Source organism: Podarcis melisellensis (genome assembly GCF_964234715.1).
Source record: "Podarcis melisellensis genome assembly, chromosome: 2".
Lineage (NCBI taxonomy): Eukaryota > Metazoa > Chordata > Lepidosauria > Squamata > Lacertidae > Podarcis > Podarcis melisellensis.
Genome location: NC_138529.1, coordinates 83,274,454 through 83,288,197, shown reverse-complemented (window position 1 = coordinate 83,288,197; position 13,744 = coordinate 83,274,454). Strand labels below are relative to the sequence as shown.

Genomic DNA, 13,744 nt, shown 5'->3' with positions numbered 1-13,744 from the left:
GGTGCGGGAGGGGGGGCGGTGCGTGGCAGGAAGCGGAAGGAGGCCGGGAAGGCTCAAGTAACTGACGTGTCTCTCCGAGAAAGGAGCCTGGAGTCTGCGCTCCTGCTTGGTCCTTCCCTTTTCCGCGTCGAGAGCGCCCAAGATGGGGAGTGAGTATCGGCGTCGCTGCTTGAGGGAGGGAAGGCGGAGAGCCGGTCCTGCCGCAGACGCCGCCGCCGTGGCGGGCGAGAAGCGGAGGGCGCCCGCCTAGAGCGGGGGCGCGAGGGGCGAGGCGGCTGCAGGGAGGTCGGAGCGCTTCCGTCAGGGGCAGGGAGACGAAATGGCGGCTGGGGAGGGAGGCTGGTGGTGGTGGAGGAGGACGACTCCCCTCGAAACGGGGAGGATTCAACGGCAGGTGCGGGAACTGTCAGCTTCGTTACGGGGGATCAGTTGCCCGTTACGTGCCTCTGCCCTGCCAGGACTGCGCTGGGGGGGGGGCGGCCCTCACCCGGCACTGTTTAGACGCGGAGGCTTACGTGGCCGCCCCTTAAAACGATCCACGTTCGCTCTCTTCGTGATCGTTGCAGCGCCGGGCTGGAATAGCAAATTCGGCGTTGCCCCCCCCCACCCCGATGAGGGATCCTCACCCCCCCCCCCGCCCCGCCCTCCAGATGAGGAAAGCCCCAGCCAGCCCTAAGGTCGCAGAGTGCGCCTTAAATGGGTGACTGTTTGTTTGACACCCGGGGGGGACTCTTCTAGATAGATATGAGAAGCTAGTAAGTATTTTATATGGGAAGCTAGAATCAGCTAATAAATTGACACAATGCAGTCTGGATTATGGAAGCACTTTGTCCTTTTCATTGCAGTGCCACCCTGTAAACACAAATTTTCCGAATGGCTTAGAATAGTAATGTTGCGTTAAAAAATAAAGCAGCTCGGGGGTTGCATAACCATAATGCTTCAAGTACAATATAATGCTCTTTATTGGGAGGGAAACTCTTTCAGATATTGTTTATAATATGCAGAAATCATTCTCCTTTTACACACGTATCTAATTGTGACCCTTGTGTGAAGATAACTTTTTCCTTCTCTTTTTGCCTCATGCTTCCCAATGCAAACATGTTTTTCATGCTGTGTGCCGTTTAAGTGTAAAGAGGGCAGGGCACGGTGACCCACAGTGGAAGCCACAGTGGGCTGCTCCCGCTATCTATTTGCATTCCTTTAAAATAACTGTGGCTGTAATGTGATGATGGCCAATTTCTTGCCACATCACTGCTATGGAGAATGTGCTTTCCATTGTACTGTGCTTTCCACTTGATAGTGTGATGGGGTGACCACTAAGGTGGGTTGTGTATTTGGGGGGCATTCCTTTTATTTGAACTTTAAATTTGGTTTTACACTGATGGCATTAACACCTTTCATTCTCTTAGCACACTATTGAAATATGTGAGTTTGGGCAGTCTTTTCATGGAAGTACAAGGCAATTTTAATTTCTTAGATTTTCATCTGTGCTACTATTGAATAGCCTTTCCTTATTATCTGGCAGCTTCATTTATACTTCTCTTCTTAGTTCTGCTTCTAGGAAAAGACAAAACCAAAATTTGATAACATGCCTAGTAAAAATGCATTTTTAAAAATTGCATTGTTGGGTTGCTTGCACGATAAGCACTAGTTTGAATACATGTGAAGTTTCAAAGTAATGCTAACACCAGCAGTGATTCTAGTGAAAGTAGCCTTTCAGTTTGGAAATAAGATTCTGAACGTACAGCCACCTCAATCCATAGGATCTCCATTGGAGTGCAGTGGGAAATAGGCTTGTGCCAGTCCTGGGTCTTTGCTCAGACAGGGAATGAAGGTTCACTGATTTACTCAGGGTTATCATATAGGTTAGTGGCTGGGCAAGGTTTAAATTTGGGCCTTCTAGGTTCAAGCCTAGCTCTTAAACTGACTGATAAGGACCTTGTGAAATCTATATATCTGTTCTCTTTTCATACCTTTTTTCACAGTTAAATTTCTTGAGGTAATCAAGCCCTTCTGTGTTATCTTACCTGAAATCCAAAAGCCAGAAAGAAAGGTAAGTATCCTTAAATCAATATTTGCAGGAGCTACTGCTAAGAGGAGAGTTTGCTTACATTATAGTTTATTCTACTTTTCAGACAAATATTGTCTCTCAAAACAGCTTGCATAGTTAAAATGACAGAAAGATACTGCTTTCAGGCTTTATAACAGAAAATGCACTTGAATGAAGGGGAAAGGTATGGAAAGGAGATCAGTTTGGCAGTGTAAAAACAAGTTAGTGAGTTGTAAGCTGGCATTTATAGCATTCTGATCTCCCCTTACTGTTGGTCTTGCTTGGGTTGAGGTCCTGCAACTAACTCACCAGCCCTTGTTCTACTGACCAATGACAGAGGCTCTCCGATTCCAAGGCATTTGGAGCTGAGCTCTTAGGGAAGAGGGAAGGTGGGCAACCTCTGCTTCTGCTCTTCCCCTGACTGATGGATGGGGCCGAGCTGATCTTCCCCTTGCTGTGATGCTATTTATGGAAAGCAGGGGGTTGAACCTTCAGTTGGCCCCTTGGTCTGCTGTCCAGTGTTAAGAAAGCTGTATATGTTGAATACAGTTAGATTGCTAAATGTTGCCATATGTTACCTTGTACATTTGTGCAGGCATGTCTGTAACTTAAGCACATGTGTTGGATTCCCAGCTAAGGGACTATACAACATATGTACAAGAGTACAGCATTAGCAATTCTATGCTCAAATGTTACCAAGCAACTGGAAAATAAATTTATATTAATCTGAAGTCCTGGTTATGTTTTCTTTTGCCATGGTACCGTTTCTCCACCTTGTTTTCAGTGAACCTAAGGCTTGTATTTTAACAAAATCTTCTAGCCCCAAACACATGGTGGTAGTGATTTCTTTTATAATTACATTTCCTTCTGTAGATCCAGTTTAAAGAAAAAGTACTATGGACAGCTATCACCCTCTTCATATTTTTGGTTTGTTGCCAGGTATGCATATTACATTATTTCAAACTTTCCTTTAAATTTAAAGTTTAAACCAAATCCAGGGAGCTAAGCCTGTGTTAATGTAATTGTCCTCTCTTGGAAATTCAGATTCCCCTGTTTGGTATTATGTCATCAGACTCGGCAGATCCATTCTATTGGATGAGAGTAATTTTGGCTTCAAACAGAGGTAAGAATGTCTCACTTAGCAAATGATACTGCTATCTGCTGTGAAATTTTATACTTAAATACTAAGTAGCAAAACCGAGTGGATCTTACCACTGACTTAAGCATTTTGAGGTGCCACTGACTTCATTGTTAGAGAACTGAGCAACTACCTAACTTGCCCATTGAAAACTGTGAAACATCAATGTGCATAACTGACTAAACCATGGCCTGGATATTTAAATTGGAAAATGGAATTTTGGCTCATCTCCGTGACCATGATGATGCTATAGTATAAAAATGGGAATATGTAAATGTGATAGTGCTCAGAACATTTCAAGTGGCTTTGACATAATTCATACATGTTTTTCAGTGGTCCTTCCTCACCTATGTTCCAGAATTATTGTATTGTCATTGTGTTGCTGATTGGGGTCTGGGTTGCTGACTGTGAGACAAAGATGCAGAAGAATGATGAATCATTTGGAAAGGAGTGGAGCTTCAGTTATGATCCAAATGCTTTTCCCTCCACAGTGCACATCTTTGGCCCTCTCTACATGTGCAGTGACTAGCTGGGAGGGTTGGCAAGAAAACTGTTTTTTTTCCTTACCGTTTATCTGTCATTCTGATTTCCACATCCAACAGGCACACTGATGGAGCTGGGCATTTCTCCCATTGTCACCTCTGGTCTCATCATGCAGTTGCTGGCTGGTGCCAAAATAATTGAAGTTGGGGATACGCCAAAAGACAGAGCTCTGTTCAATGGGGCACAGAAATGTAAGTATCAGGAGACATTACAGAGCTTGCCATCTGGATTGGCTTAATGCCTAATGTAGATACTGATGAATTGTATCCTCTCGGGTAATTGGAGACCAGGTTAATTCAGTCTTTTCTTGTGGATTCATTCCTCAGTGTTCGGCATGATTATCACCATTGGCCAATCTATCGTTTATGTAATGACGGGGATGTATGGAGACCCATCAGAGATGGGAGCTGGAATCTGTCTGCTGATTACCATTCAGGTAATTTATTTATTTTTTGTATTGGACTACTCATTGATTGGACCTAGGAGATCTGTGGTTCAGTTGAGCTTCCACAGACACCATCATTTTAAAGTTAAGCACACTGCTTTATCTCCTACTACCTCGCAGTATATATTAATTGAATCTAGAATGCATTTGCCAATCATCCTGACGCTTCATTATTAGGCATGGCTAAAAAAAAAAGTAAAGGACCCCTGAACGGTTAAATTCAGTCAAAGGTGACTATGAGGTGCTGTGTTCATCTCGCTTCAGGACGAGGGAGCAGGCCTTTGTTCACAGACAGCTTTCCGGGTCATGTGGCCAACATGACTAAACCACTTCTGGCACAACAAAACACTGTGGCACACAGAAACACTGTTTATCTTCCTGCCACAGTGGTACCTATTTATCTACTTACACTGGTGTGCTTTCAAACTGCTAAGTTGGTAGAAACAGGGACAGAGCAACGGGAGCTCACCCCATTGTGCGGATTTGAACCACCGAACTTTCAATCAGCAAGCCAAAGAGGCTCAGTGGTTTGACCACAGTGCCATTTGCGTCCCTTTTATTAGGCATGGTATTCTTTATAGAAGCCTTGCATCTCTAGATATATTGAGTGCGTAGTTAGCTTCTAGGTTCCTCGTAAATCTTATGGATAAATTTATAGGGAAGTTTTTAATGTTTGATGTTTTATCGGTTTTTTATTATTAATATTCTGTTGGTAGCCGCCCAGCATGGCTGGGGAAACCCAGCTAGATGGGCGGGGTATAAATAATAAATTATTATTACTATTATAGAAGATCAGCTGTTAGCCATGATGTCTAGGAATGGAAATCTCCCAGATCTGGTTGCTAGAATCTAGGAACAAATGGAGGATGACTTAACGGCATCCTACTTCAGAGTGATTCCTTGCTACGTATGTTGACCAGTCTTGCCAAAAATAGAATATCTGAACTGTACTAACATTTGGCTTAACACAATGTAAGAATTTTCATGCCATATTGATCTTCAGAGTAACAGTTCAATTCACCTTCTGTATGCTGGTTTGTAGACTATGGATTGTTACAGTATTTACTTTGGAACATTAGTACATCTCTTCTGTTTATGGCCAAAGGGCTTTTAAGCTTTGGGTTCACTATAAATCATTTCGACCTGTGTTGCTGCTTTTGTGCACCTGGGCCACCAAAGTCATATTGTGTGAGCTGAGCTAGTGTAGCTCAAGTGATGGTGGTGTATGTGGTCTAGGAATAATAATAGGAAAACAGGGATTCAGTAACTGCACAGATGTTGCTTTATTGCAGGGAAGGGAAACCCCTTGAGATGCTATTGAACTCCTCCTATCTACCCCAGCCAGCCAGTGGTCCAATATAGTGGAAGTTGTAGTCCCAAAAACATTGACGGCCAAACTTACTTAAAAGGTGTAAAAGTTGTATTGTACAATCAATTTTCTCTGCCTCCCCCCGAAAATCCTTAGCTGCAGCTAAGTTAGGAACAGCTTAGAAAGTTGGGTTTACATGATGTTTTTTATTTACCTCACGTACAAAGGAACTTCAGTTCATGTATCTCTGACTTGTGTACTTATGCTTTCAGTAATAACCATGTCAAAAAGTATAAATCAAAGATTAAAACAGGTATGGTTGTGGTGACTCTGGAAAATAATTCATGTTTGTTTTGCAGCTTTTTGTGGCTGGATTGATTGTTCTTCTCTTGGATGAACTTCTGCAAAAGGGGTATGGTCTTGGTTCTGGCATTTCCCTCTTCATTGCCACTAACATCTGTGAGACTATTGTCTGGAAGGCATTCAGCCCAACCACAGTAAACACTGGCCGAGGTAACCTCACACATGCGTGTTCTTTGTTTCACTGGAAGCATATCAGTTCCTCAGTTAAGTGACTCGGTGCCCCTGTGGATTGGATCAAAAGTTGGGTATTCTTTGGGAAAATGTTAAAAAACCTAAACACATAGAAATGCACACCAGTACAATAAGGGCGTCAGTATTCCTCCGAAGCCACAAAATGTTGAGTGTCAATTGGAAGAGAGATGGAAGACTTGAGAGTGGGGAGTGAACTGGTTTGCCTGAACCATTAACAATTAACAGTATCTTGACTGGCTGGCTGGAACCCTGAGCAGGATTGCTTCTTTTTGGAGGTGAGGATGTTCATTTTATTGGAGGTCTCACTTCTCCGAAGAATTGACTGACTGGGGAAGCTACTTTACTATTTCTCACTTGCGGTTTTTTGGTACCCTTCCTGCATTAAATCCAGGGACCTTTACTTAGGCTTTTTTTTTTTGCTATGCAATAAATTGAATATAAAGAAGAGTTCATTCTTTCCTTTGTCAACTCAAGTTTTAAGATGACTGCTTCAGTGAGTTTCATTTTTGTGTGTGATGTTAATGCATGGTTAGAGGGGGTAATGTAGCTCTGTAAGCAATGATTGTTAGTAGCTGCAAGTAAGAACGTTTAGTCCCTCCTATGTTATCACGGCCTGGGCTGTTAGATCAATTTGGAGGGAGCTTTCTCAGTGATTGTACCCAGTCTCTGGCATTCTCCCCATTATATCATTGATGCAACTTGACTAGGCTATGGAAGACAGTCTTTTCCCCCTCAGACCTTTCAATGATCTGCTAACCTTCTCTGGAGGTTATGATTGCTTTCCTGTGGTATATTCTGGTTTTTAACTGCATTTTGTGTGTTTGTTGGCTTAATTGCATTGTAAACTACTCTAGGACCACACTGGTGAAAAGCAGTTTATAACCTTTTAAAATAAATTATTACAAATTTTATACAATTGGTTCAAAAGTCAAACTAATAAATGTCAAATTATCTGCAACTAAGCACCTCTCTCTCACTCTCTCACTTTAAGGCATGGAATTTGAAGGAGCCATCATTGCCCTGTTCCATCTGCTGGCTACTCGCACAGATAAAGTCAGAGCTCTCAGGGAAGCCTTTTACCGTCAGAACCTCCCCAACCTCATGAACCTGATTGCCACCATATTCGTCTTTGCAGTTGTCATCTACTTCCAGGCAAGTAGAATTATGAAATGTTACTTAAATATAAGCAAGATGACAACAATAGCTGCTTGCTAACAGAGTGCTTGTTACAACATTTGTGAGTGGATCCTAAGTATTGTTCAAAATGTTCCTGAGTTTAAACTCTGTTTCTACCAGTTTCCAAGGCCTAATTTTTTTAAGCCATCAGTGGCTTTCATCCACGTTATCTTTTGGCCCTTGTTTCTCATAAGTTCATCCAAACTAATCCTCGTAAGACCCTTTCTTTATGGCCTTTGACATCCTCTTAATCATTTGCAACTTTATCCAAGCTATAAATATTGTAATGGGATTTACCCATTCTCTCCCTTTTTTCCTGTGCTGTTTTAAATTGCTAGTTCCTTAGGGGAGCAGCCTGTTGCGTACCTAAATTTGGAAAGCCCTACCTACTTAGGCTAATAGCACTCTATAAATATCACCAAAGCATGCTATGGCCACAGCAAGTGTATTCATATTGGCCTTAATGCCTTAATAGACCCTCCTACGCAAAGTGTTTCTCTTTGCTTCTAAAAAGCATTCTGCTCCCAAGTTATCTCCCCCCCCCCAGTTATAAATCAATCATATACTGTGGGGAAGGGAAAGGGTTGCACTATTAATGGAGATTTGATGCTCCTGCATAACATTCTCTTTTAAAAACAACCCTAATGACACTGGGAAGTGTGAATGATGCTGGATGGTATCACATAACTTCCATGCAAACAAATCAGAACAATTGCTCAGTAAGCAGCAATCAATCTTTAACCACTGTGTAAATTTTGTGCAAGCAAGTCAGGGTGGAATATTGAAACCGGTAATCCGGAAGAGCTCCAAGATTACTGAAGGTTTTTAGGTTCTCTTCAAGTACACTGTTACTAAGAAGTGTTTGTTTCTGTATTTAACACTCACTTTTGCAACCTGCAGGGTTTCAGAGTGGATCTCCCTATAAAATCTGCCCGCTACCGTGGCCAGTATAACACTTACCCAATCAAACTCTTCTACACCTCCAATATTCCCATCATCCTTCAGTCTGCGCTGGTGTCCAATTTATATGTGATCTCCCAGATGCTCTCTGCTCGTTTCAGTGGCAACTTACTGGTCAGCCTGCTGGGCACTTGGTCGGTAAGTATCCGCTTGATAAGATCTGTCCTGGATCTTGCAGCTTTAAACATAAAACCTGCTTTTTATTCGGGCTTGTACACCAACTCCGTACAAAGTATAAATAATGAGCTGAATTGGGGTGATTCAGGGTTTTTTGCAGTGACAATGGGGCAGGTTGGGCTAGTCCTGGAGCAATTTCCCCTTTCCCAAGATGACCCATTAAAAAAAAGGGCAACCCAGAAGAACAAACTACTCACAATAGCCAAACTCAGTGTCGCCATGTTTCCAAAATTAAAACTGAATCCACTAAAACACCATATAAAGAAGATGCTGAGATAGGCTCAGGGGATAGGTGTAGGGACAGAACTGAGCTTTATTATATTCACACCTAATGCTCCCAGTCAAGGGCTAACAGCAGGGAGGTCATGCTAGGAAATACCTGTTCGGCAGGATAAATCACCTTTGTAGAGGCTAACTTGTTGACAATTTTCATGCTGCAATGTGAAAGCACAATCTAATTTTGGCTGGCTTGATTTCTTAATGCAAGTCAATGGGATTTCCATGAATGGGTATTTTCTAGAACTGGGGTGGGCTGGGCTGGATTGGGCTGGGTGAAATCAGGTTAACACATTGACCCCACAAATCAGATTGGGGGTCCATGCACAGCCCTAGTTTTTTTAGCACAAAGGTGCTCGCAGGAAGACTCAGACTGCAATTTTATACACATCTGAAAGTAAATTATTCTATATATCTTTTTTTATACCCCACCTCAAGGCAGCTTGAGGTAAAAACAAGAATCACTAAAAACATAGGAAAAAAGCATAATTAAAAACAATTAAACCTGTATAGAATTAAAACTATAAATGAGTATAAAACTATAAATCGCACTGAACCCCATGGAACAATAGGCAAGCATAGGATTGTGTTGTGAGTGATGAACGTGTAAGGTTTGTTTTAGGAGCCAAGTGGCTTTCATATCATGCCTTGCTGGCTTTTTGTGTCCTTGCCAGCTCCTATATTTAGCACTTGTCTTGCAGTAGCTATAATAGAGTTTCTCAACACACATGAAGAAACCTATGCAGGTTTACGGTTGCTATATTTGAATTCTGTGGGCATAAAAGTGACCTCTGGTGGCTGCATAATACCTGTCCACTTAAGGCACAATCCAAACTGTCCACTTTCATTGCAGGATACTTCGTCTGGTGGTCCCGCCCGTTCATACCCCGTCGGTGGTCTCTGTTATTACCTGTCGCCTCCGGAGTCATTTACTTCCGTTCTGGAAGATCCTGTCCATGCAGTTGTTTACATTGTGTTCATGTTGGGTTCCTGTGCTTTCTTTTCTAAAACTTGGATTGAAGTGTCTGGCTCTTCTGCCAAAGATGTAAGTAAATAACATTGACCCCACAGCTCTGGATGCTTCTCTCCTCCCTCTTGAAAAACCATGATGCTTCCCTTGCTTTGTCATTTAGCAGAAGGTGCAGTTAGTTCTGTGTCTAGCATTCTATTGTCACTAAATATATTTTTGGAAGGATCAGATTTGACTAAGGAGAATAGGATACTAGCAAGCATTTTTAGTTTTAAAACATGACTCCATGATGCCTCCCTCTTACTCAAAATGTCACTCCCTGCCTAAGCTGTTCATCTTCCTAAGCTAAGTTCATCTTCCTAAGCTATCTTTCAAGGTTGTCTGTTTAACAAAAGAGGGGACAGCCATGAGCTTGCCTTGAACAAAATGGGTTTAGACCCACAAAAGCTCATGCTGCAATATATTAAGTCCTTAACATGGAGATGATTCTTTCATGTTTCAGCTTGTGAACGTTCATAGTTCATTTCTTATTGCAAACCATTCTCTTGAGGTTACCTGAAAAGATGGTCTGCTTTCCATGGGCAGATATTGAGACATGCCTCTCATCAACCTGTATATATTTTTAGTTTGGTTTCCAGAAATATTTATAATATTGCTACATCAGAAGTCCAGCCTTGCCATTTTTAATAGTCCTTAAGTGAGGAGCATTGAAATTTCTTGTTTCTCATTTATAGGCAATTCATCTTACTAACTGACTGTAAAAAGATCTAAGCTTCTTTTCTCTGTTTGGCCAATGCAGGTTGCTAAACAACTGAAAGAGCAGCAGATGGTTATGAGGGGTCACAGAGAAACCTCTATGGTTCATGAACTCAACAGGTGAGTTACAAACATGCAGAGATCCATTATGATTATAATGCTATATTCAGTCAATAATAATAATAATTTATTTATACCCCGCCTATCTGGCTGGGTTTCCTCAGCCACTCTGAGCGGCTCCCAGCAGAATTAATGGTAATAACAAAAAAGTGATAAAACATCAGACATTAAAAACTTCCCTGAATAGGGCTGCCTTCAGATGTCTTCTAAAAGTCGGATAGTTGTTTATTTCCTTGACATCTGATGGGAGGGCATTCCACAGGGCAGGCGCCACTACTGAGAAGGCCCTCTGCCTTGTTCCCTGTAACCTCACTTCTCACTATGAGGGAACCACCAGAAGGCCCTTGGTGCTGGAGCTCAGTGTCTGGGCTGAACTATGGGGGTGGAGACGCTCCTTCAGGTTTACTGGACTGAGGCCATTATGCTTCTAATGCTCTTGCAGTGTTGTAGTTTTGTTTTAAGGTGGTTTTTTTTTTTTGCATGCCATCAAGATCCTAGCTATATAAGAGCCTCTGTTAATTCCTGAGAATACCCAATTTCATTTTTGTTTCTAGCCTCATTGTTTGCTGACTTTAATGAGCACTATCCTTTTGTAGTGATCCTGAGGCTACAGAAAGTCAGGGTTTACCTTCATAGTTTTCTTACTGCTTCAAACAGCATTACTGTGACACACAAGTGGAAAATATAAGCAATGGGTCATATTTGAAGTGCCTCCTTAAGTCACATACCTAAAAGATGTATGGGGGGGTGACCCAAGCAGTCTTAATATTTGTTGCAGTTTGATGCATAGTTATCTTTCTCTGGATTCTGCCCCTGTGTCTTAACTATCTAGACCTACAAAACATTTTTTTAAACAGACTCGGTGTTAGCTGTGCCTGAAGATGCTAGTAATGTCTCTTAATATCTAATTTATTTCCTTCCCATTGTGTCTCTTGTCAGATACATTCCTACAGCAGCTGCATTTGGTGGCCTCTGCATTGGTGCTCTCTCTGTGCTGGCAGACTTCCTTGGGGCAATTGGATCAGGCACAGGAATCTTGTTGGCTGTTACTATCATTTACCAGTACTTTGAAATATTTGTAAAGGAGCAGAGCGAAGTTGGCAGCATGGGAGCGCTTCTCTTCTAAATGTATTGTCCCATGGACCCTAGGGGAGTATGAAGAGTGTTCTAGGATTTTAAAAAAATCAGGTGAAAAAGATTAACAGCGGCATAGTAACATGGGCACACTGCATTAATAGGAACACTTATTTTAATGTTTTCCAAAGCACATTCCTTTGGTTCAGACTTTGTTAATATTCAGTTAATGTTTTATAAATCGCTGGAAAATGTGCAAAAAAAAAAACTTTTTAGAAAAGAAGGTTTTTTTTGTTAATTATTGCTGGAAGCAACTTCTAAAATCTGGTTTAGTTTTGGTTATTTACTCTTCTCTGCCTCTCCCTCTCCCCTGGTCCTATCCCAGGATTTCTTGAGCTTTTCCAACTGCAGTTTAAAGTGGCACAATTAAGTGACATCCAATGGTGTTGGCTCACTTGTGCAGTGGACTTCATCCTTTCCATGTGGAACATCCCTTTCCCTACTCCCCATGCACTTCCAAAATTGGGTCCAGGAGGACTGGTGGGAGAAGGGGAAGTCATGTCTGCCTGTGTGATGTTGGATTTCTCGCTATCTCTTTGGTAGCGAGAGAGATCTTTCCCACCCATCATCACAGCACATATCTATTGTCATGAGTACATTCACTCTTCCTCCAGGGTACTACAAATTTTGGGACTGCCAGATATCTCGTCAGGTACTCTGGGTCTTGTGCTTCAGTACAGACTGTTGGCTTCTGACTGTTGCCTCACTTTTGCAGGTGATATGTTTTTTCTGTCAGGAGAAAACTCACATCAGGCCTGCTTCATGGGAAGAAATAACCAAGCCTCAGAATTGTACATTGAACAAACACAGACCTTTTACAAGTAATTCCACACAGAAAGCCTGACATTTCCAAGATGGATGTTGTCTGTATTCTTATATCCTGAGAAGAACAGTGTGCTACAGTATTCTTCCTGGAGGTTACCAAACTCTTGAAAGTTCTTATCTGCCATCACGTTAAATAAGTTCTGTTCTAGCAGCTATGAGTGCTACAGTCATCCTGCTTGCTGAAGAATACACAAAAGCTGCTGCTTATAAAACTTGCATATCGCTCCAGAACAGTTTTTTTTACCAACTTTTTTTCTGGAACACTTGACTACAAATCATGCACGTTGATGCCAGCCTTAGAAATACCTTCCCTGTCTCTCACGAACCTAGCTGGAGAGCAGTGATGGCATTTCTCTGGAGGCCTAATGGCTTTTGCTTATTTCCAGGACAACTCCTACCAAATAGGAGAAGTAGCCATAAAGTCTTTAAGGAGTTTTGCCCCATCTTTAAAATTCCTTAAAAACTCAACTTCTGTTAGGATATATTGGTGGTTGTAAGGTGTTTTGTGTGTATTGTATAGGACCAAATAAAAACACTTGGTATAAAAGGAAGCCTGCAAATAAATTTTCCCTTTGTCAAGGTGATACTTGCCTTGCTCCCACTTGAAAAGGGATAGGGCTGAAAGATTCTCTTCTACTGCCGGTCCGTATCTGTCTGCCTAGATTTCTTAACTGGCATTTAAAATATGACTGTTTCTACCTTGACAAAGGCCAGCTTCCCCAGACAAAAAGAAGCAGGCACCAGAGTTCTTGGCCTTTGAGCCATACCATTCAACCAGTGTTCATTTGACAGAACAGCCTTGCTAACAGTGTGGAGGAGAGTACTCAAATGTACTGTAAATATGCTGCGGGCAGTTCAAAGCAGCTGGTGGCCATTGCAAGGGCAGGTGTGGGTTCAGATTTTTCAGTGACTGCAATTGAACTGGAATCCTCCTATTTCAGCCTGGATATACTTTGGACAATTGATCCTTAAAAATAAGTTAATAACACACTTCTGTGCATCTTGCTTTCTGTGACCGGAGTCATCATGGTTGTTTTGATAGGCACAGCCTGAATGAGGGACTTGAACTAGAGTTTGAGAGGAAGTGCTTGTTGAAGGTGCTCTTGAAAATGAGGTGATGCTTGGGTTTCTTTGTGAAAATGGCCACACCAGTTTTATTCCAATATCTCCAAGGCAAATACTGCATTTTCCCTTTCTACCCCCTCCCCATTTTGAAAAGGTTGAACTTTAAACAGACCGTAACATGCATAAAGGTGCAAACCATATTTTATAGTAATCTCTCCAGTTTTGCCTGCTGGTGCATTGTGTTA

The 13,744-nt window shown here is 42.0% G+C and overlaps 1 protein-coding gene across 1 annotated transcript; it reads left to right on the top strand.

Annotated features, from left to right (window-relative positions):
• The first annotated feature begins 11 nt into the window (after window positions 1-11).
• SEC61A1 (SEC61 translocon subunit alpha 1) lies at window positions 12-12,985 on the top strand. Its single transcript, XM_081900481.1, has 12 exons — window positions 12-149; window positions 1,986-2,053; window positions 2,924-2,989; window positions 3,095-3,173; window positions 3,791-3,922; window positions 4,058-4,167; window positions 5,845-5,998; window positions 7,032-7,192; window positions 8,117-8,314; window positions 9,483-9,674; window positions 10,399-10,475; window positions 11,415-12,985. Exons 1-12 carry the CDS (start codon window positions 143-145, stop codon window positions 11,599-11,601), a joined length of 1,431 nt encoding a protein of 476 aa, XP_081756607.1. The 5' UTR covers window positions 12-142; the 3' UTR covers window positions 11,602-12,985.
• Window positions 12,986-13,744: the final 759 nt, after the last annotated feature.